This window comes from Giraffa tippelskirchi, chromosome 13 (genome assembly GCF_054371585.1).
Source record: "Giraffa tippelskirchi isolate mGirTip1 chromosome 13, T2T-mGirTip1v1.2.pri, whole genome shotgun sequence".
Taxonomy (NCBI): domain Eukaryota; kingdom Metazoa; phylum Chordata; class Mammalia; order Artiodactyla; family Giraffidae; genus Giraffa; species Giraffa tippelskirchi.
In genome coordinates this window covers 73443871-73468034 of record NC_137287.1, presented here as the reverse complement: position 1 = coordinate 73468034, position 24164 = coordinate 73443871, and the positions used below count along the sequence as shown (strand labels likewise).

General features: G+C 44.9%; 1 protein-coding gene across 5 annotated transcripts in view; it reads left to right on the top strand.

Annotated features, from left to right (window-relative positions):
• The window catches only part of FAM171A1 (family with sequence similarity 171 member A1), a 168657-nt gene that overhangs the window by 26439 nt on the left and 118054 nt on the right, over positions 1-24164 (top strand). For 2 of the 5 annotated variants that reach the window (XM_081553595.1, XM_081553592.1), the window contains exon 1: positions 13223-13425. The exons of 1 other annotated variant lie outside the window; for it this stretch is intronic. In XM_081553595.1, the coding sequence (XP_081409721.1) occupies positions 13329-13425 (97 nt within the window). In that variant the 5' untranslated portion in view covers positions 13223-13328. Of the gene's footprint in view, positions 1-9889; positions 10102-13222; positions 13426-14188; positions 14344-24164 lie in introns of those variants that run through there. 2 more of the 5 variants (XM_081553600.1, XM_081553593.1) reach the window with 2 other exon arrangements.

Sequence of the window (24164 nt, the reverse complement as noted above, 5' to 3'; positions counted from 1 at the left end):
TTCTACATCTGTAACTCTATTTCTGTTTTGCAAATAAGTATCATTTGTAGCCTTTTTAAAAAAGATTCCACAGATAAGCGATATCATATGGTATTTGTCTTTCTGACATTTCACTCAGTATGACAACCTCTAGGTCTAGCCATGTTGCTGCAAAATGGCATTATTTTGTTCTTTTACCCTCAGAACGGGAGAAAATATTTGCAAATGAAGCAACCGACAAGGGATTAATCTCCAAAATATAAAAACAGCTTATATAGCTCAATATCAAAAAAATACAACCCAATCAAAAGATGGGCAGATGATCTAAATAGACATATCTCCAAAGAAGACATACAGATGGTTAAAAAGCACATGTAAAAATGCTCAATATCACTAATTATTAGAGAAATGCAAATCAAAACTGCAATGAGGTATCTCCTCACACTGATCAGAATTGCTATCATCAAAAAGAGGCTCATTAGGGACCTCCCTGGTGGTCCTTGCCATGCAGGGGACATGGGTTTGATCTGGTCAGGGAGCTGAGATCCCACATGCCCCGGAGCAGCTAAGCCCATGTGCCACAACTAGAGAGTCCATGTGCCACAACAAAAGATCTCTCGTGATGCAACGAAGATCCTATATGCCACAACTAAGTCCTGAAGCAGTCAAATAAATTAAGCACATAAATTTTTAAAAGGGACTCATTGGTTTTTAGTCTGAGTGACAGAAGAGAGGCTGGTCCCCACTCTTCTCCTTTACATATTATTGCCACTCATCTTTTGATGGTATCGGCTTTGATTTGACCACACAATGCTTCAATGCTTATTTAAAAAGCTCATATAGTATTGTTAGTTGGGGTCAGACATAGTGGTTCATGTGTGTGTGTGTGTGTGTGTGTGTGTGTGTGTGCTCAGTCACTCAGTTGTGTCCAACTCTGGGACCCCATAGACTGCAGCCTGCCAGGCACCTATGTCCGTGGGATTTTCCAGGCAAGAATACTGGAGTGGGTTGCCACTTCCTCCTCCAAGGGGATCTTCCCTGGGTTTACTTGGGACAGCCACCTACATACAACTCATGGTGATTTTGAATTTCAGATTTTCCAGATGTCTACTCCAGGGTGCTGATATTTCTAATCCCCCAATGGCCAATGTTTAGGGTCATCTAAAGAGGGCATCTAATCCCTAAATTTACTGTGAAAGTCATGACTTCCATGAATGTGACTTGAAAAGGAAGACAAAGGAAATTTGAAATAGTAAGGAGTTTACAGTCACTATTTTTATATGTTTACAGCTTTCAGGTTGCTGAGTGCTTTTATTTCATGTATAGTCATATTTTGTCACCTCCACAAACTCTGTAAGTTAGTTGCTATTTTCATCCCTTTGTTCAGAAATGCAGAACATAAGTCTGAAAGAGAAAACTTGGCAAAAATCATGCAAATAGTCAGGGTCTCTCTCCCCAGTTGTCCCCAAAAGGGAGAAGTTATTGAACTTGTAGAAAATCCAAACTGAGTACTATAATTGGTTTCTTGAAAATTAATAATCCCACAAATAAACTAACCAGTTGAGTTTTGGCTACTATTTCACTTTGGTTGGGAGAGATTCAAATCGAAATTTCTCGTCTCAGTTTCATTTATTTGAGTCTTTGAATTACTGCCATCTTGAAAACTTGCTTAAATATTCTCATTTCTTATCTCACTTATTCTCTTACCATAACGAGGTATATATCTTCATCTTCATTCCTCTTCATAAATTTGACTGCTCACTGGTCACTCATAGAAAACTGATGTTCCATTTCCTCTTAAATGGTCCTAGTGCCTCTCAGATTCTCTTCAGCTTACCTACATTTTTCTGCATTTCTGGCACCAAAGTAAATAAATGTACCTATATTAAAGTGGTAAAAAAAATCTCACTCTGTCCTTGTTCATTCTGTCCTTGTTCCTCTTCATATTTTCCTCCAGCCTTCTTCTTTATTTTTTTTTTGCCACCCCATATGGCATGCAGGATCTTAGTTCTCTGACAAGAGATCGAACCCGTGCCCCCTGCTTTGAGAGCCAGAGTCTTAACCACTGGACCACCAGGGAATTCCCCAGCCCCTGTCTCTTTATAATTGGCCACCTTTCAGCTCTCACGACCTCAGCACAAATGGTTACCTTAGAGACAAGTTGAAACACTAGAAGAATTTTTCTTTATCCATCATCTTCCCTCGACTGTACTTTTTACACTGATCAACTTAGCGTGAGGAGTTTTCCTGGGGTTTACTCCTCAGCAGCTGGACTGCAGTGTCTGTGATGGGGTTGTGTCTGCAGCAGCTCCTCAGGTCTGAGCCTCCCTCATCTTTCACCAGGACAGATGGTGCTCTTAGTGGGGAAGGAACCGAACAGATGTGAGCAGCTGTCTTCAGGTTGTGGGGGAGAGACAGGAGGCCTGAGCTCCCGGAAAGGGAAAATGGTCTGTTTTCAAGTCCCAGAGGCCCTGCATCTAGCAAAGGCTGATCCTGTTCTCACAACGCCAGGTGATATGTGCAATTCTATAACATCATGAAGAGAGGTGGTTTCCTCCTTGTTTTATGGGCCATCTCATCCATCGTTAACTTTGTAAGATTCTGTATGGAAGAGAAAGACCTTGGATCTTTGTGAAATCCCATGGAAATCTTCTGTCCACTTTCACACTGAGACTTTTTTCATCAAAGTATAGTTATTTACAATGTTCTGATAATTTCAGCTGTACAGCAAAGTGATTCAGTTGTGTGTGTGCATAAATATATATATATTCTTTTTCAATTTCTTTTCCATTAGACGTTATTACAAGATATTGAGTATAGTTCCTTGTGCTATACGGTAGGTCCTTGTTTATTTTATATACAGTAATTTGTTCACCTGTTCTTCAGTAATCATACTGATCATAATCAATTCATATAGTAGTCAGCATATCTATTCATCCCAAACTCCTAATTTGTCTCTCCTCCCCCTACTTTGATAATCGTAAGTTTGTTTTCTCTGTGAGTCTACTTCTGTTCTGTAAATCCATCCATTTGTATTTTTTTTTAGATTCCACATAAAAATGATATCATATGGCATTTGTCTTTCTCATTCTGACTTACTTCACTTTGTATGATAATCTCTAGGCCCATCCATGTTGCTGCAAATGGCAATATTTCATTCTTTTTTATGACTCAGTCATAGTCCACTGTATATGTGTACCACATCTTCTTTATCCATTCATCTGTCAATGGACATTTAGGTTGCTTTTCAAGTTATTGCAAGGCTCAGTCCTACTGACATATTTGCAGTGCAATATGTTTTCTGTTTTTTAATTTTTTTTCTATTTGGTTTCTTAATGAGTTGTCTTTGAGTCTCCACAGTTCAAGCAGAGAAAGACTTCCCTTCATCCTTCGTGTTCCTCCAATTGCTTTTCTCCCTCTGCTCATCCTCCCCTTTCTCGACAGAGTATCTTCTCTGCACTTACTTTTTTCAGTCTCCTAAATCTCTTTGACATGTATCATCTTGTCACCAGAAAGTATTTTTGTACATCTACCTGCAAATCCCAGTGTGATGTTGTAACCATAAACCTCGCTGTTTTACGTGATACTCTCTATAGATAACCGATCTGCACAAATGGTTTTGTACCTCCCTCCTTCCCCCAAGGCATGGACTGAAACTGCACCAGGGGTGAAATCTGTGACTTTGCTTTTCTTCAGCACCCAACACTCAGTCTTTGCTGTGAGCCTCCCATTCTTCTCATGTTCCTGCTGCTTTGCTGATAAGCTCTTCCTTCCCCTGTAATAGAAGCTTTGGAGACAGGAAAAATAGCAGTTTCCTGTTCCGCCTGAACTGTTTATTATGTTTAATTAACTCCTCTGTGGTGATTTCTATTTTTATTGGCCAGGATAACACTCATATTCAAGATTTCTGTTTTCGGCGATGGTTATATTCTACAGTATATAGAAGTCAGTCTATATACTGACTGGCTTGTGTGATTTACTACCCCCCCACACACACACAAAAAAAGACTGTCCCCTCCTCCTGCCTGGGAGGCACCACAGGTGGTGGTGTGTGGTGACCACTTGGGCATAAAAGACAATTAAGTTCCCATTAGGGAGGTCAAAGGCAGATCTGGTCACTGTTGGTGTCTGCGATGCAGATGTATGTGGGACAACAAAAAGACAGCATGATCGTAGGTTAAATTTCAAAGCGTAATAAAAATTTAGGATCTAAAACACTAAAGAATTACTATGCTTTAGGGTCTTTCTTCCCCTGGTGTAAAGAAAGGCTAAAGAAGGAATTAACTGGCAAGTCCAGAGTTTCTGATTTTGCCTTTGTATGTCTCTCATACACTTATCCACATGAAAAATATCCTAAAAGTGCCATCCTGGAAAAGTTCAGTCTTCTGGAAAGTTTTCTTCACTGTGATAACAACCACAGTCAATGAGCATCGGGAAGTTAGGTAAATGCCACTTCCTCCTGAGGGAAGCTGCAAGAACCAGGAGACTGTGAGCACTCCCCATCTCTCTTCTCCAGCTGCAATAAGCCAGATTCTTTGGGTCATAAGTATAGAAAGCCCAATTCAAAATGGCTGAAAGAAAAAGAAATGGAGTTTATTCACTCACTAAGTGAAAGTCCCTGAAAGATGCTGGCTGGATTCGTATTACTCTCTGCATCTCTTACTCCTGCTTTGCTTTGTTTTGGCTCCATTCTGAGGTTCTTACCTCTTGATGCAAGATGGCTGCCAGAGGTTGCCATCTTTTATCATCTCCTCTCATTAATTCCAGCTGGAAAAGCTCTCCTCTCTCTCAAGAGTTTCAAATTCTAAAAATGTTCTGGAATTGATTCTGATTTGAACTGACTGACTCATGATTCCACCTCTGAACTGGCTAGATGTGGGGGTGAGGGTTTCCATGCTGACTGGCCAAACCTGGATCACATGTCTCCCCTTGGAACCTGGACTGAGAGGAAAGTGAGGGTAGATGCTTTAGATACGTATCGGTTTCATTACCAAATGCAGGGAGCCTAGATGCCCTGCAAGCAAAACAATGAATGTGCACTGGGATCAAGTCACAGCTGCAGCTGCCTCTGGAGAAGAAGTTTAATGAATGCAGTTTTTTTCTAGAACTCTTTTTTTTTTCTTTCCTATTTTACTATTGGAGTATAATTGTTTTTCCCTATAGCTCATATCATAAAGAATGTGCCTTCAATGCAGGAGACCCGGGTTCATTCCCTGGGTCGGGAAGATCCTCTGGAGAATGGAATTGCAACCCACTCCAGTATCCTTGCCTGGAGAATCCCATGGACAGAGGAGCTTGGTGGGCGATAGTCCGTGGGGTTGCAAAGAGTCAGACAAGACTGAGTGACTAACACTACTACTACTACTATAATTGTTTTACAATGTTGTGTTAGTTTCTGCTGTACAACAAAGTGAATCAGCTGTATGTGTACATATAGATTGTCCTTCTAAAGCCTCCCTCCCATCTTCCTTTTCTAGAATCTTCTGAGGTAGATTTTATTCAATTCATCCAGCTACCATCTTCTCCCACTTCTTTCCTGGATGGCTGTGTCCATTTTTGCATGATTCTAACTCATGTATAATTTTCACTCGCAAGTGCTATTTCCTTTCATGTCAATGGGCAGTAGATCACCATCTCTCCCAGGTTTTAAAACCTTTTGTATTTATGTGCTCAGTGTCTGACTCTTTTTGACCCCATGGACTATAGCCCGCCAGGCTTCTCTGCCCATGGAATTTTCCAGGCAAGAATACAGGAGTGGGTTGCCATTTCCTGCTCCAAGGGATCTTCCCAACCCAGGGATCGAACCCTGTCTCCTGCAGGTGAATTCTTTACCACTGCACCACCTGGGAAGACTTTTATTCTTATGCAAGCTTTAAAAAAATCTAGACCATAATGTTTGGTGTATGGGTGTGTTTGAAGGCAAAAGTTGATAGAATGATTTCTAAGTTCAAAGTTAGAGACGCTGTCAGAATCACATTCAAGTTCTGTCAGCCACAAGTACCTACCTGCTCTTGATTTGGCTCTCAAATTTATGTTTAGAACATAAATTTCCAAGGACACCAGTAAAACAAAATGCTTTATTTTCTCTCCTGTATTCCAGTTTTAACTTGCAAATATTTTGTGTGATGATACTTATAAAAGAACCAATTCCAGATTATGTTTCACTCTTTGTGGCTTTGTTAAGAGGAAAAGAATCTTAATACTTTGACAACTTGGTTATTTTTTTAAATGTGAACTGGTAAATAAATTAACATTAAAGACCTCAGATTTCTTCCATGTCCTGACTTTTGTAATTAGTGCTGCGATGACCATTAGGGTATATGTGTCCTTTCGAATTATGGTTTTCTCAGCCTATATGCCCAGGAATGGGATTGCTAAGTCATATGGTAGTTCTATTTTTAGTTTTTAAGGAACCGCCCTAGTGGTTGTATCAATTTACATTCCCACCAATAGCGCAAAAGGTTCCCTTTTCTCCATACCCTCTCCAACATTTATTATCTGTAGATTTTTAGATGATGGCCATTCTGACCAGTGTGAAGTGATACCTCATTGTAGTTTTGATCTGCATTTCTGTAACAGTTGCTAATGTTGAGCATCTTTTCATGTCCTCTTGGCCATCTGTATGTCTTTTTTGGAGAAGAGTATATTTAGGTCTTCTATCCATTTTTTGATTGGGTTTTTTTTAAGTTGAGTTGCATATTTACAAAATATACTTGTAAATATATTTTGGAGATTAATCCCTTGTCAGTTGCTTCATTTGCAAATGCTTTCTCTCATTCTGAGGGTTTTCTTTTCATCTCATTATGGTTTTCTTTGCTGTGCAAAAGCTTTTAAGTTTAATTAGGTCCCATTTGTTTATTTTTGTTTGGGGGCAAATGTCTTTCTCCTTGCTGACTTCCTCAGCTGGTCCTAGCCTGCACACTGCTAAAGACAGCCTGGCCATTCCCCCACCCTGTTATGCTTACCTGGGCTCTCCCTCGGATGAGATAAGACAATGTGACAGACCAAGGAAAGGAGCCCATGGACTGCTGATTTCCACTCTCCTCCATGAAGCATCTGTCATAGTCCAGGAGGCATCTGCTTCCTTCATTCCTTGCATTTGGGGGTCTGTGCAGGGTCCACAACCCGGCAGAACGGATTGTGAACAAGAAAGTTCGAAGTCACATGAGTGACTGTCCTGGAAGGAACAGCTTGAAAACATCTCCACTTCATCTGAAGAGTCAAAGCCAGCAGCACCTCACAGGGCAGGTTTAAGGCCAAGCCAGTGGTCCCCACCACTGCCCAAGAACCTTTCAGCTTCAGAACCAGCCTACTTCTGCAAGGGAGAAATGACCACTCTGCATACAGACAGCTGCTACCACAAGCCAGGCTCTGTCCATTATCTCACCGAATCTACGTGACAGCCCTTGGACAGAGGTACCACTCTTTTCGTCCCCATCTGACAAAGGAGCAAACCAAGACAAGGAACAATAAACTGACTCTCTTAAGAGTCACAAAGCTGAAGTCTAAGCCTGGTCAGCCTGGAGTCAGCAAATTTGCCTCTCTGTACAGAGGGTTTATTGTATACGGAAAGACACTGAAGCCTTCCAAAGAAGGCTCCCTGCAAAGGAATCCTATTTTTAGCAAGGCTTTGATTTGGGAGTGGGTGAAAGGGAAATCTCTAGGTTGTGGTATTCCTCAGTCCATTTGTTTGATGCTTTTTGTCCAGCTTAAGAATGTTCCTTTTGGGACTTCCCTGGTGATCTAGCAATTAAGAATCCACCTGCCAATGCAGGGGACATGGGTTTGATCTCTGGTCTGGGAGCTAAGATCCTACATGCTGTGGGGCAAATAACCCCTGTGCCGCAACTACTGAGCCAGTGCTCTAGAGCCCAAGCTCTGCAACAAGAGAAGCCACCAAAATGAGAAGCCCGAGAATCACAACCACTCACCACAGCTAGAGAAAGCCCTCTGGCAGTGATGAAGACCAGCACAGCCAAAATAAATACATTTAAAAAATTTCTAAAACAATGTTACTTTTTATTTTCCTCTCCCATGCTTTCCCACTGGGGGCTCCTGGCAGTCAGCTGTCAGTGTGTGCAGAATGAGGATCTGGCCTCTTCAATTCAGTTCTTAGTTTTATAATATGTATTTACTTGGCTGTGCTGGGTCTTAGTTGTGGCACACAGGATCTTCTATCTTCGTTGCAGCATGTGAGATCTAGCTCCCTACCAGGGACCAAACCCAGATGCCCTGCATTGGGGACCTGGAGTCTTAGCTACTGGACCACCAGAGAAGTGCCAGCCAGTATTACTGAGCATCTATTTTGTGCTAGATATTTTTTCTAGATGCTGGGAATATGGCGACGAGTTGGACAGATGCCCTGTTCTCAACAGAGAGCTAGACGTGACTGAAGCAACTTAGCACACAGCACAGGGCATTAGGAGAAATGACCTGGCAGCAGGTAGCTTTGGGTCAAGAGCCTCAAAATTAAGCAAAGAGGAAATGACGATAAAGGAAAAGGGTAAGCAAGTACCACTCAAGTACCAATGCAGGGGGCATGGATTCCATCCCTGGGCAGGGAACTAGGATCCCACATTCGATATTGTGTGGCCTAAAAAAATAAAAAAAAATACCACTCAGACAGAGTTAACCTGAAACCGACAGTGAAGCTTTCCTCCTTGTTTGGGGTACAGAAAGAGCCACAGAACACGAGCTCAATTACTGTTAATTGCCTTCTCCATTTTCACCATTAGCTTCCTGTCTTTTCCCTAACTATGTTTTTGCGCAGCCTAGAAGTAGAGAATTGTATTTTATTTGGTGGACATACTGGAGACTTAAGCCCGGGAGACAGCCTCTCAGATAGCTCTGAGGGACTGTCCCCAAAAGGCAGGTGAGGAGCCAGGAAATACCGAAATTTTTGAAAGAAAAAAAACAAGCCAACAAACAAATAACCCCCCAAAGCAAGCAGTTGGAACACAAAAAGATTACTGCTAATTAAAGAAACACCAAACATAACCAGTTAATGAATTTAGCCCATTTCTGTGTATGGAAAGATGCAAGAGACTGGACACACTGAAATCATTCCTTTGATATGCACCTTAGCTATTCAGGGGGCCAGGATCCTGCTTTTCTCCATCCTGAATCCCCTCAGGGTACACAGTTGAGGGGGGAGGGCTGGCCGCAGAGACTGAAGCCTTGATGGCTGCAACATCCTTTGTTTACTGATTTGACAGATGACATTCTTCATCCACAGAAGCTGAGGTTCCTACTTTCCTTGAGCCCCCCTGGACTATAGGACTGTCATTCAATCGCCAGCAAAGGTTTGAGCTAATGGAAGAGGCAACCAGGTTCTCAGGTATCCACCAGCCTCTGAATAGCCTCTTCAACAGCCAAGACCTACTACTGCTGCATCCCAGACTCCTCTAGGGATGCAGAGGCATATGAAGAAGAACAGTCATACAGGGGACCTGAATCCCCCACCCCAGGGAGTCACTGTTGTAGGTTAATACACATTTGCAACTTCTCTTGGGAAGCTGAAAAAAGAACCTGTTGGAAAGGCTCATGGATTGGCATGGGTGTGACTCACCAATAGAGGGGAATGTTCGAGCATTAGGAACAGCAGTTCCTTTGCAGTAATTTCTTCACCTTTCGTCATTTTCTTTTCCAAATGGACAGCCAAGACATTTTGAAAAAAAAAAAAAAATGCTGAGCCCATCCAATTTCCACCTCTGGCTACATTTTATCTAACTTTAATAAAAGCGTCAGCAAACAGGAGTTGGAATGGCCATGACACACTTCCTGATCTGTACAGATCTTATACTCAGTTTGTTGTTCACAGGCTGTTTCTCACTCAGGAGCAGACCAGGGGGAGCAGGGGGTCAGGAGGAGAAAGGGGAGAAGGAAAGACACACCTCTTGAAATAAATTCAGACAATTAAAATTCCACCTCACGGGCACCAACATCAGGAAAGATTTCAACGGGAGAAATAATCTTGGACTAAGACACCTTGACACAGCCTCTGAAGTCAAGGTCTCTGGAAAAACTCAGCCAGGAAAAGTTCTGTACATGGCATCACTGCTTTTGGCAGAGAACTTGAAAATTGAAATGAAATGCAGTCAGGCAACTTCTAAGCAATTTCAAGTAAGTACAGTCATAATTTATCTTTAGTCAAACAATGTGAGATTTTAATAAGAGCAACAGGAAAAGTTCTAGAAGGAAAGAACACTTCTGATTTCCATTGTTCTGCAAACACTCCCTCCCAAGCAGTGACTCCCCCACCCCCAACCCCACGGTTACTAAGTGGGAGTCTGGTTTCTGAAACAGGAGAAAAAGTAAACCATATTCTTTTATTCTGGTAGTGGAGAAGGGTGACTATTTAATTCTTATGTAATGCTGAGCAGATAATATGCAAAGTGCAGTTGCTGGTGTGATTTTGCAGAAGTTGTGTGTTCTTAGCCTCCCACCCAAGTAGCTGGAAACATCCATGTGAGGACACAGTGCTTATGGGGGGCCTTGGCTCTCTCCTTGGCAGTGAGATGGGTATTTAAGCTCTTATGCAAGGTATTTAACCTCTTTCTGTTTCATCTGCAAAATGGAATGGGACTGGTGGTTCTGAAGCTATTGATACAAGCCTCAGTGTTGCTATCAAGATATATAAACTGCTCCTAAAGTGCCATGTCATCCACAGAAATTTTGTTACACACACAGTAATAACAACTGTTATCTTGACCATCTACAAGTCCTGATTGTGACCCAAACTTGATTAGACTAGTCAATGTCTTTACTTAGGCTTCTCCCACTCTTAAGAGTTCTAGAACTCTATATTAACATAGATATAGGATCCCAAATGGAGAAGGAAATTGTAACCCACTCCAGTAATCTTGCCTGGAGAAGTCCATGGACAGAGGACCCTGGCAGGCTACAGTCCATGGGGCTGCAAAGAGTCAGGCATGACTGAGCAACTATCACTCACTCAGAATCCCAAATACCAGTGTTTTGGGTGAACAATAAATTTTAGAGGAAAAAACAGTATAGAAGAAGGTTTGTTTTTTTTTTTAATTTTACTTTGAATAATGATAGACTCACAAGAAGTTACAAAAGACCTGCAGAGAGGTCCCTAACACCCTGCACCCAGCTCCTCACAGCTTCTCTCAATTGTAATATTGTATATAATTAAAGCACACTATCAAAACCAGGAAATTGATATTGGCACAATACCATTCATCAGAAACTATTAACAACATTCAGACCTTACTGGGATTCAAATCCCCATTTGTAAAACAATGTGAACATAGCTAGAGGTAACCTGAATCATTGGCAAGAAATTTTTTCTTGGAGGTAACCTGATATAGGGAATTTGAGTTTTCTGCCATCAGACCCAGATATTGTGGGCAAATTATTTGTCACTGAGCCTCAGTTTGTTCATCCATAAAATAGGAATAATAATATCACCCAAGTAAGTTGTTATGAGAAAACATCTCCAATCTAGCGAGGGTGGCATATACTAGGAACTCCAAATATACTTGTATCCTCAGTTCCCTCATGAGACCTGACACTTTGCTTGCAGGATGTTGTAGGAGTCCCAGGTAAAGTATAACTACCTATTCTCTATTATTATTTTGCTCAGGCTAGTCCTGTCTCTTAGAACCAACATCCCGGACAAAGGCACATCCTCAAAAGATATGAAGGGAGAAGTTTCAGCTCTGGGATGGACTTAATGTCTCTTTTCTTAGAAGAAGCCCCCCAGCCCAAGAAAGTGACTTGAAAACTTTGAGACCGCCCAACTGCAATAGCCATCCTCCACCCAGCCAGCTCACTGGCCTGGACTCTGTGCTCCTGTGGGCAGGAACCCAAGCTGGACTTGAGGACAGACTGATCCCGATGGTCCTCTCACATGCTCCTCTCTCCTGGCTCTGATGTGGACTCTGGAATTACTCTAAGGCTTTGACACTGGAAGTCAGGAGGAGGAGGAATCAGGCAGGCCCTAACTGTGGGTTTTCTTTTCCACCTTCTTGACTACCCACCACCCTATGCAGGTGCCCAGTTTGCACTAATTGAGGCATTGGTCCTCGGGGTGCGAATAACACACACGAGGGCTTCCCCTTCTCCTGGGTTTTATTGTATCTCACAAGGATTATCTATAATAAGCCAACTAGGCAAGCGCCATCCTTCATTCTCTTCTTGGTACAGTGCCTACCATGCCTTAATGCCCAATTAATAAAATTACAGTAATAACCCTCCTCTGGCCTACTGTTCTGGAGGCAGCACTGGGCCTCTGGTGAGCCTGGTGTGGATCTCCCCAGAGTGGAGGTCCCCAACAGAGGTCCCAGGGTCCCCACAGTGCTGGTTGAGAGATGGGGTGGAGAGGGCCAGGGGACATGAGGGTTGTATGGAGGAAGGCACCCAGACAAGAGCAAGTTCTAGAAAGGAAGTTGGGATGGGAGGTGGGAGCACCTCCTGAGCTTTTTGTGGAGAGCTTCAACCCAGGGCCAGAATGACTGTCTTATTGGAACCTTGGAGCTACGTGCTAAGGACAAATTCCTTAAACCTCCTTAGGCTCGATTTTCCCATCTGTAAATGGGGACTACAATACCTACCTCTGAGATAGTATATTATGAAGAAAAAAATGGGAAGTAAAAAGCACTTAATAAATGTAAATTTCCTCCTCAACCTAATCTTCAACGGGAGATGTTCACGGTCAACGCTTAGGCGCTGAGGGTCGCCTACTGCGCACATGGCCTGGGGCTTTCTGTGCCCGCAGACCTTGGACGTTGGGTGTGGAATCTCCCCTAGGGTTCCTGGGTGGATTGAGACAGGAAGAGCTGCACAGAGGCGCGATCCTGCAGAAACCAAGCGAAGTCACACGGGGAGACCCCAGTGCCTCCGGAGGGCCATCAGCTAACCAGGTGCGAGGGTACGGGCCTGAAAGGCGGGTGCAGTTACTCCCAAGCGGCCGGGCGATGTGGGCGCCAAGGTCGTGTCCACGGCCCCCCGAGGTTGGCGGGAGCGCAGGGTGGACCCGAGGGGGTGGCGACGCGGGCGGGCGCGCGGCCGCCAGGTGGCACCATGGCCCCGGGCCTGGGCGCCTCGGCGGGCGGAGGCGCGAAGGGGTTAAGGCGGCGGCGGCGGCAGCGGCGCGGTGGCGGCTCTCTTCGGGGAAACCCACCGGGGCGCGCGGAGGCGGGAGCGGCCGTGGGCTGCGGGGCCCGGCGCCGCGCCGGGCGGGGGCGCGGCCAATCGGGCGGCGGGGCCCGGCGCGCGCGGAGCCAGGCGACATGGAGGGAGGCGCGGCGGCCGACCGCCCGTGACGCGCCGCTCCGAGCCGGTGATCGGCCAGCCCGCGCCGCCCGGGGCCCTGCGGCGCGGAGATGAGCAGGTCGGCGGCGCTCCTGCTCTGCCTGCTGGGCTGCCACGTCTGGAAGGCGGTGACGAAGACGCTGCAGGAGCCTGGCGCCGGAGCCCAAGGTCGGTAGGCGGCGGGGCCCGAGAGGCTCGAGGGCCGGCGGCGGCGGCGGGCTTTGTGTCGGCCGCGGGCCTGCGGCAGAGGCGGAGGGGCTCCCGGGCCGCATTGTGTCCCCGCGGCGGCCGAAACCCGAACCCGAGCCGCCGCCACCGGGCCCGCAGCCCCGTGCCGCGCTCCCGACGGGGGTGGCGCCGCCCGGGGAAGCTGCGATGCCCGGGCAGATGCTCCCGAGGGGCCGCGGACCGCCGGGGATGCGAGTGGCATCCGCTGCTTCCGCCTCGGGTGGCAGGTTTGGATGTAGCCGAGGGTCCTTTATGCGCGACGCGGACACGCGGCTCCATCTCCTCCTTCGCCCGGGCAAGAGCGGTCGCCCCTCGGTCGCCATCGCCCGCTCCCCACCTCTGGGCTCGGGTGCTCGAAGCCAGGTCGCGAAGGCTGCGCTCGGCCCTTTTGTTGAGGCGGCTGACGGGGTGGCCGCCGCCCCTGGGGTGCCCCCTGCGCCCCGGAACCCCGAGTCCGCGGTCACTGCCCGCCTCCAGCCTGCCGCAGTTTGGGAAAGTTTCGGGGTCTCCTCCCCCTCCTTATCCCATGTCTTTTCCAGGCCTTAAGGGATTTGCTGGATAGCCCAGGAATCATCCCCGGAAGGGGAGACAGAATTGGAACTGGGAGGCCCTAATCAATTTTTTGTTGTTGTTGTTATTTTAAATCATTTCCAGGGCTCATGCCTTTTGTCTAATCTTTGGCCTTTGCAAATCTGCTTTCCAGCCCTGGGAGGAATGTGATCGCCTCTGAGAATGGCCACAAGCCTGTCTTTTGTTTTCAAAATAAGAATGTATTTGTGGGGGACGCCCAAAGCTTCTTTTGCACCCGCTTGTGGGGTCTAAATTGAATGATTCTCTGTTGCCTGGCTTTTCAAAACGGTGAGTGAGACCGCCCCAGGTAAACGTCTGGCATCCACCCAGGACACCGATGCCAGGCCTCCCCGGGCCTCTCGGGTCCACCTGGAGGGTTCCCTGCGGCTCTGTAGACCCCCACCCCCACCGCGACTCCCAGACTCCTCGCCTCGAGGTGTCCTTTCCTCCAGGAAGGTGTGTATTCTGTCAAGGTGTGTATTCTTCAGTCCGCGTTGCAGACTGAAGGCACGGCGAGCGTTCCATCCTCCTGCTCGGACCTTCCCTTTCCCTCTTTCCATCTTGCCCACCGCTCACCGTCTTCCCTTCTGACAAATTTTCAGAGCCCAGGAGTGCCTGGGAGCAGAGAACCCTGGTGGATTTCCACCTCTGATGTTCCGATAGGGAAAGGAGGTGCTCCCCACAGTCCGCTGGGTTTAGTTTGTTTCCTACATGTTGAGTTAAAGGTTTTCCTATTCATCGCCTACGACATCATTCGCTGGCATCTCTTTCATGCACTGCTTTTTCTATAGCTGTGCTGGAATAGGACCATTCTGAATTGTGTATAAATTTAGTCATGTATATCGGGAGGGGGGACATTGACAAGGTACAGAAAAGACTCATGTATCTCTTTGTGTAGGAAATAAATGTTTAGGACGTTAGCTCATCAGTGTTGAATTGCAGCCTTCTTCATTAATACCCTACTGATATTTGAATCAGCTATTTCAATGAATATGATATTTGTGTTTCAGCAAGGCCATTAATTCCAAGGAATGGGTGGAATTTTTTGTTTTGCGCTTGAAATAGGAATATGGAAATAGTAAGTTCAAGTACGTATAAAATAGGGGACGGTATAGCCTTAACTGGAATAAAAAAGATCTACTAGGTTTAAGATCTACTGTGGTCTAAGACCACATTTTGCAGAGATATTGCTGCTGAAAATCCTACCTGGTAACTGAAGTCTCAAAAATGGAATATTCTGTGCAGTGGGTGAGAAATGTTTAACCTGTGAGATATTTATGCATAGCTAGGAGTACCTTCGGAGAAGGCAATGGCATCCCACTCCAGTACTCTTGCCTGGAGAATCCCACGGATGGAGGAGCCTGGTGGGCTGCAGTCCATGGGGTCGCTAAGGAGTCAGAGACGACTGAGCGACTTCACTTTCACTTTTCACTTTCATGCATTGGAGAAGGAAATGGCAACCCACTCCAGTGTTCTTGCCTGGAGAATCCCAGGGACGGCGGAGCCTGGTGGGCTGCTGTCTATGGGGTCGCACAGAGTCGGACACGACTGAAGCGACTTAGCAGCAGCAGCAGCAGGAGTACCTTGGGCACCCAAGTGGCACAAGTGGTAAAGAACCCGTCTGCCAATACAGGAGACATAAAGAGATGCGAGTTTGATCCCTGGGTTGGGAAGATCCCCTGGAGAAGGAAATGGCAACCCACTCCTGGGAAATCCCGTGGACAGAGGAGCCTGGTGGGCTATAGTCAATGGGGTTGCAAAGAGTCGGACATGATTTAGTGACTAAACAACAATAAATAAGGTACTAAGGAGTCCCTTAGTATGTGGTATGGTTGAAGTGGGAGATCCACGTACCTTGGAATATTTTTCCCCAAGATTACTTCCTTGACTCGGTAGGATGGCTTTTTAAAAGGTTGAGCCCAGGAGCTCAGCCATGACACGGGGTCTCACTACCTGGCATCTGGATTTTGAGCTCAAACCATTTTTCAGGCAACAGGGCAATAGCTCCTTTGACATTAGAAGGGCACTTTCATCCAGCCGAGTTCTTCAGATGGTCTTGACACTTACATCTTGTAACATAGTTTTAAAATTCATCTCTTCTGCTCTCTGGGGCCACATACACAATGAAAATAAATAATCCCTCTGGTTTCACTTTGCATTTTCCACAGCAGGCCGTAAATGGTTTTGCACAGAGCTGGTGCTCTGCTACTGCTGCTGCTGCTGCTAAGTTGCTTCAGTCGTGTCCAACTCTGTGCGACCCCATAGGCGGCAGCCCACCAGGCTCCGCCATCCCCGGGATTCTCCAGGCAAGAACACTGGAGTGGGTTGCCATTTCCTTCTCCAGTGCATGAAAGGGAAAAGTGAAAGTGAAGTCGCTCAGTCGTGTCTGACTCTTAGCGACCCCATGGACTGTAGCCTACCAGGCTCCTCTGTCCATGGGATTTTCCAGGCAAGAGTACTGGAGTGGGGTGCCATTAGTGTCAAAAGGGTAAAAAATTGAAGATGGCTAGCACTGGGTTGGCCAAAAAGTTCGCCAGGGTATTTCTATTCCATCTTATGAAAGACCCAAATTAAGTTTTTGGCCAACCCAATACATGTACTATAGGGCACCATGCATGCATTTTAAGAAAAAAAAAAACCTTCAATGTTTACCTTCCTGGAAACCCAATTTGTAAGAGTTTTGCTTTTACTGTGATGGAAACTATTCCATGAATCATACTTGGGGATTTTGTTTGTTTGTTTTGTCTTTGAAAGCTAGGCTTGCAGTATCTTAGTTCCCCAACCAGGGATTGAACCCAAGCCCGTGGCAGTGGAAGCTCAGAGTCCTGACCACTGGACTGCCAGGGAAGTCCCTGTGAATCATGCTTTGAACTTGCATTGTGTTCACACAGATGTTATGCACCAACCAAGTTGAGATTAGGAAAAACTACTTAAAGACCTTGAGCACACAAATCATAGACCAGAGTATTCCTATCATATTCCTGGGGCTAAATTACACCTTCTTTATTGAATGAACCTCTGTTCTGTCATCCGAGGAAGCTAACATCTGCAGAATTTCTTGGCATCACTTCGCTCTTTATATATTGAAGATAAAATTTAAGGTTTGGCTCTTCCTACTGTAGCTGCTTTGCATCAAGCAAAGGGACTTGAAAGGCAATGGTTCGCTGTCACCATGAGGCTTGGCTTTGCTGATCATGTATTTGAACTAGCTCCAGCATATGATTGCATGTTTTTATGAAGTGTTTTCATCTAAGTTGCCCTAAAGTGTTTACAGGATCTAATTTTTTTCTGGGAATTTTACAGAAATGGTTATTCGCAAGCTTCCACTCATTCGGACTTTCTCCCTCTCTTGCACAGCTGTGCACTGAGACTGGATTAATGGGACTTGGGGTCCCAGGGTCAGGCTACTTGAAGAACCATAAGCTGTGCAGACATGGCCTACAGAGATGTATTTGTGAACCCCAGCACTCTCTTTATGGGGCTTCCCAGGTGGTGCTAGTGGTAAAGAATCCACCTGCCAGTGCAGAAGATGCAAGAGATACGGGTTCAGTCCCTGGGTCAGGAAGATCCCCTGGAGGGGCAAATGGCACCCCACTTCAGTATGCTTGCCTGGAAGATTTCATAGACAGAGGAGCCTGGTGGACTACAGTCCATAGGGCTGTAGAGAGTAGGACACACACATACACACACACACACAAAACCCAGAAAATTCTCTTTATATGCCAATAGAAAAGTCAGAGCTAGGTTGCCGCTCACTGTCTAACAGTAAGGTATTTTGTAATGATGTGTGAACTTTTTGTTCATCTCAGAAAAGCTACAATCTATCATAACAACTGAGGTGAATGATTGCCTCTCTCTCTTCTCTGCGAGAGATCTGTTCTTAGCCAAATTCAAATTTCTGTTGTTAGAACATTGTGATCAGTTGAAAGACCATGAAGGGATGAAGACTATCAGGAGGTTCATCCGACAAGCATGACTTATACTGACAGTATATTAAGAGCATAACATCTAAATAAAACTCATAGGCTTACATCCTTGGAAACTGTGGAACTTGAACTTGCCAAGACTGCCGGGCTTCCTTGCAAGCCAGGTGTGGGAATGCCGTGCAGAAGCAACAGAACTGTCTAGAGGGTTTCTGGCAAAGTCTTTGACATGACTTTAAGAATTCTTTTTGTATCCTGTTTGTACTTGGTAACTTACAACTTATTAACTTAAAAAATCTAACCAAGAGAAAGAAACCATTGGATGAATTCCTGAACTAATAGCTTGCAAATGAAAGTACTTTCTAAGTTTTAATCAAGCCTTCATTTTTAAACAAATTACTGATATCTCTGTAAATCTAACAGTTTATCTTTACTATTTTTGGCAAACGCTGTGCTGTGCTTAGTCACTCAGTTGTATCCAGTTCTTTGCAACCCCATGGACCGTAGCCCGCCAGGCTCCTCTGTCCATGGGAATTCTCTAGGCAAGAATACTGGAGTAGGTTGCCATGCCCTCCTCCAGGGGATCTTCCCCACCAAGAAATGGAACCCAAGTCTCTGGCATTGCAGGCGGATTCTTTTCCAGCTGAGCCACCAGGGAAGCCCTGCTAATTTAGTAGTTTTAGTAAATGCTGCTTACTAAAAAAGCACAAGGAAATAAGTTCAACAGACAACAGACATAGATAATACTGTATGTGGAAGGAGAATTGGATATAAAAACATTTGAGAAGTCTAGTTGGAAGAATTTGTCATGTAATAACACATATACTTCAATAATGCTTTTATAGCTTGATCAAGTTATAGAGTAATATTGTAAACAAGTCATTTTTATTTGATTTCACCAGATATGACTTCAGGACTTTTTATTTATTTTATTTTTGGCTGAGCTGGGTCTTTGTTGCCACACGTGGGCTTTCTCTAGTAGTAGTGTGCAGGGACTATTCTCTAGTTGCCATGCGTGGGCTTCTCATTGCGGTGGCTTCTCTTGCTGCAGGGCATTGGCTCTAGGCACTCAGGCTCAGTAGTCGTGGTGCATGGGCTTAGTTGCCCTGCTGCACGTGGAATCCTCTGGACCATAGATCGAACCTGTGTTCCCTGCATTGGCAGGTGTATTGCCACTCACTCTATCATCAGGGAAGTTCCCACTTCAGGACTTTCAAAGACCACTGCTGCTGCTGCTAAGTTGCTTCAGTCGTGTCCAACTCTGTGCGACCCCATAGGCAGCAGCCCACCAGGCTCCGCCGTCCCTGGGATTCTCCAGGCAAGAATACTGGAGTGAGTTGCCATTTCCTTCTCCAGTGCATGAAAGGGAAAAGTGAAGGTGAAGTCGCTCAGTTGTGTCTGACTCTTAGCGACCCCATGGACTGTAGCCTACCAGGCTCCTCCGTCCATGGGATTTTCCAGGCAAGAGTACTGGAGTGGGGTGCCATTGCCTTCTCCTTCAAAGACCACAGCCCTAGCTAAATTATTCAGTTCCAACAAACATGGAAATGAATGTACTTTAAAAGTATTTTTTAAATTAAGCTTTAGCACCCTAAATAAACCAATTCATTGTATGAAAGTAATCGTTCTTAAATTCTGTAGTGTGACCCAAAACCACCCACTTTAGAAAGAGTTTCATAGAGAGTTCCCTTAAAATTAATAGTTCAGTCTGCATATTTAAGACGACTCCACCTTCCTCTGATCAAGCCTCTGTTTGAAATGATTTGCCAGCTCCTTTTCTTCTCGGTAAAAGTGAAGCTACAAACGTTTGCTCTTTCTTCTTTCCTTTACCCCTTGAAGGATCTATTAACCCATAGAGATTCCACTAATTAAACCCTATTTGTGGATGATTCCAGATTTTCTCTCTCTTGCCTTGACCTGGTGTCTTTGCTGTATTTCTTTCTGTCCAACAAGCTACTGGACATCTCTAATCAGCACACGGTGTTGACAAACTCAACTGCCAGCCTCCTTCTCCAATCCAGCTTACCTTAACTTAGCATCTTATCTATTAACTGGACTCAACTCTGGATGTGCCCTTAGATCCTTTCTCTAGAACCTGTTCAGTTGGTAATCATAAGGGTGTGTCTATAGAGCACAATTATATAGATGTCTTTAGATCCTGGTAGATGGGTTTATAGGAGAAGGCAATGGCAACCCACTCCAGTACTCTTGTCTGGAAAATCCCATGGATGGAGGAGCATGGTGGGCTGCAGTCCATGGGGTCGCTAAGAGTCTGACGTGACTGAGCGACTTCACTTTCACTTTTCCCTTTCATGCACTGGAGAAGGAACTGGCAACCCACTCCAATGTTCTTGCCTGGAGAATCCCAGGAATGGGGGAGCCTGGTGGGCTGCCGTCTATGGGGTTGCACAGAGTTGGACACGACTGAAGCAACTTAGCAGCAGCAGCAGCAGCACCAGATGGGTATATACAGCATCAGAAGGATCTTTGAGGTCAAGTTTATATTCTTGTTCTGAAGAGGAGGAAACCCAGTCTGAAAGTGAAGGGACCCTCAGATAATGATGTTCTCTAGCCACACAGACCCTGTGGAAGATGGAGTCATGGCCCGCAAAGATGTCCACGTCCTGCTCCCTGAAACCTGTGAATACAATAGTACTTTACATGGCAGGAGGGACTTGGCAGAGCTAATGCAGTTAAGGATCTTCAGATGGAAAGATGATTCTGGATCATGCTTATAAGAGGGAGGCAGGAAGGTCAGAGTCAGGGAAGGAGATGTGACAACAGAAGCAGAGGGTCAGAGAGACAATGAAAATGTTTCACGGCTGTGAAGACAGGAAGGGCCAAGTGCCAGGGAATGCAAGTGGACTCTGGACGAGGGAAAAGGCGAGGAAATGGATTCTCCCCTTGGGCTTCCAGAAGGAATGCTGGCTTGCTGACATCTTCACTTTCGCTCAGTGATGCTAATCTGGGGCTTCTGTCCTCCAGAACCATAAGATGGTAAATTCACATTGTTTTAAGCCGCTGAGTTGTGTCCCTTGCTAAAGTGGTATAATAGAAAACCAATACAGTACTTGCCTGGTGGTCCAGTGGCTAAGACTCTGTGCTCCCAATGCAGGGAGCCGAGGTTCCATCCCTGGTTGGGGAACTAGATCCCACACGCCACAACTAAGAGTCTGCATGCCACAAGTAAAGACCTTGAGTGACGCAACTGAGACCTAGCACAGCCAAATAAATCAATAAATATTAAAATAAAAATAAAGAAAACCAATACAGGCATTGACCCCTCAAGGACTATGAGAAGAGATGCACCCATATACCCGGGTAATTGTTCAGTATGGACCACTTTGGGGGATCAAGCTGCTGATGATAATATTTGGAGATGTGCCTGGACTTTTTTTTGCATCTATTTAACAAGATTATACCAAATTGGAACACTGTTGGGGATCATTGGGGGAAACCTTAAGGGCCTCACCACCACCACCACCAAAATAACTCATGTTTTTCCAAAGGAGCTCAGTGGACTATGACTTTTGTTTGTCAGCAAGATCTTGCCTTCCCTTCTCATCTCATCAGCAGTCATTCACTCACCTCTCTGCGTTCTCCCTCCCAGGCCTCTCTTTGCGCTTACAGATACTTGTGCAGAGTAGTGTGTCTTTCTGTTGTAGTCCATTCTTTCAACCCAAGCTCTCTCCATGTGACCCTCTACAAGCACCATTTTATTCATGTTTCTCTCCCACAGACAACCTTGACTCTGTTGCCCAAAGTACGGAGTCTAAATTATGACATCTGGCCTTTCCTCACATGTCTATTCCAACTTTATCTCCTGTTCTTCGCCAGGTTAAATCATCGCCTCCGGCTAGAATGTTCCAGTGTCATCCCCTGGGTGCTGGTTGTATATCTTCACTTTCTTCACTCACAGCCATGCTCTTCTTTTTTGTCCTTAAAATCCTAAATGTTGAGCGTCTTCTGTATGAAGTGTGTGTGTGCTCAGTTGCTAAGTCATGTCTGACTCTTTGTAACCCCATGGACTGTAGCCCACCAGGCTCCTCTGTCTGTGGGACTTCTCGGGCAAGAATACTGGAGTGGGTTGCCATTTCATTCTCCAGGGTATCTTCCCTACCCAGGGATCGAAGCTGTGTCTCCTGCTAGGCAGGGGATTCTTTACCGCTGAGCCACCAGGGAAGCCCCTCTGTATGAAGACAGTGTGCTAAACACTTGTTATGCAAAAAAGGGTGATGTGGAAGGGACAGTATATTTTGGGGTAAGCTTGGTTACTTAGGGGTGCTTACCCTCTCATATTTTACAATCCATTCGGAACAGAAATAGAAAAATAAATTAGGAAGGACCTCACCAAGGTACTTTAAAGTAATTAGACAAGAGTCTCTTGAGTATGATGAAACCTGTTAACACTTGCATGACTAAAATCCAGCTGTAAGTTCTCTATGATGTTTATTTCTAGATATTTCCAGGATTTGTCCACAGTAGGACACAGGAAGTTGTATTTGAGAGAGCATAAGCACACAGAACACCACTTATTGCTTCTAAAAGTTGTAAGTTAGGTAAGAGGTGTCCTTTCGGTGATCAAATATTTAAGCAGGGACAGCATTCATTGGACAGTATTGATGCTGTGGTGATTTCCAATATCAGCTGAAGCTGTGAATAATAATTTTCATTAACAATTAGGTAAAACTCATAGTACTTACATTGGTGATAGTATGATCAAATACAGATTTAATATGTTCAAATAGTTCAAACCCTGAGTTTTCCATGAAATACATAAACATACTCAAATATGAGAACAGGCAAGATTTTTTGAGATTGTGGAAAGTAGAAAAGGGTTTTGAAAAAAGCTAGCTTAAGAGAAGTTAACATGGAAGTGAGTACTGAGCCTATAAAAGACTGGTTTGTTTCTCATTTGTTTTGTTTTGAGCTGTACCCCACAGGGATTGAGACACATGCGTGTAATGGGAAGAGACAACCATGTCCAAGTCAAATGAACATTTCATGTGCCTAGACTTACTTTTCTGAGCTCAGAATTTGAATAGAAAAATTACTGAATTCATGTTGAAGGAAAGAATTTAATTTCATTTTGACAGAGCTGAACTAAAGACTAAACACCGATGAACATCAGCTCAATCTATAAGGTGAGTCATATTAGTAAGACCTCTGATTTCAAACCAGTAATTAGTAGCAGAGTCTCATGAATGACTTTGTACTGATGATAGTCAAGGGTGGTTGTGGTTTGTTTCCTTTGCACCACAATTAGAGCTTAGATGTTTCCTCTCAGAGAGAAGGGTCAACAAGAAGCATTTTTTAAATGGAAATCTGTCTTAACAGAGAAAATTAAAGCATGTGTGACTTGAGTCTTAATATTTTACTATTAACAGCATTCTATTCATTTGCTTGTTCTTAATTTATTTATAATTTATAATTGATTTCTAATACTATTTTATTAATGATTTGAATGAGTACTGTGTTGGGAGAGTGATCATACTTTCTTATTAAATAAAGGTGAACAGTGGATGTCTTAGTCCATTCAAGCTGCTGTAACAGATTACCATAGACTGGTTGGCTAATAAGCAGCAGAAATTTATTTCTCATGGTTTGGGAGGCTGAGAAATCCAAGATCAAGGAACTGGCAGATGCGGTGTCTGATGGGAGCCCACTTCTGCTTTGCAGATGTCCTCACATAGAAGAATGGGGGAAGGAGCTCTCTGAGGCCTCTTGCTTATCAGGGCACTAATCCCATTCATGAGATCCCCACCCTCATGACGTTATCACCTCCCAAAAGCCCCATCTTCAGATACCATCACATTAGAGGTTAGGTTTCAATATATTAATTCTGGGGGGGGACACAGACATTCCATCTATGGCAGGATGGATTTTGGACTGCCTTGAATTTGTGGTTTCTAGAAGCAGATTCAGACATAAACCTGCTGTGTCATGTGCTGCTGTCACCACACTTGGAGAATTATATTTGGTCCTAGAAGGTCAAATTTAAGTTTGCTGTTTACCATGCAGAGCATATTCCGAGGAGAATTTGAAACTGGGTCGCTTGAGTTTGTATGCTGTGCTTTCCATTTCACATCCATAATGTTAGCAAGTGCAGGGCTGGACCTAAGGCCCAACATTCACATAGTCCTCCAGCAGAACCTCTTCCTGACTGGTCATCACAGGTTCAGCCCC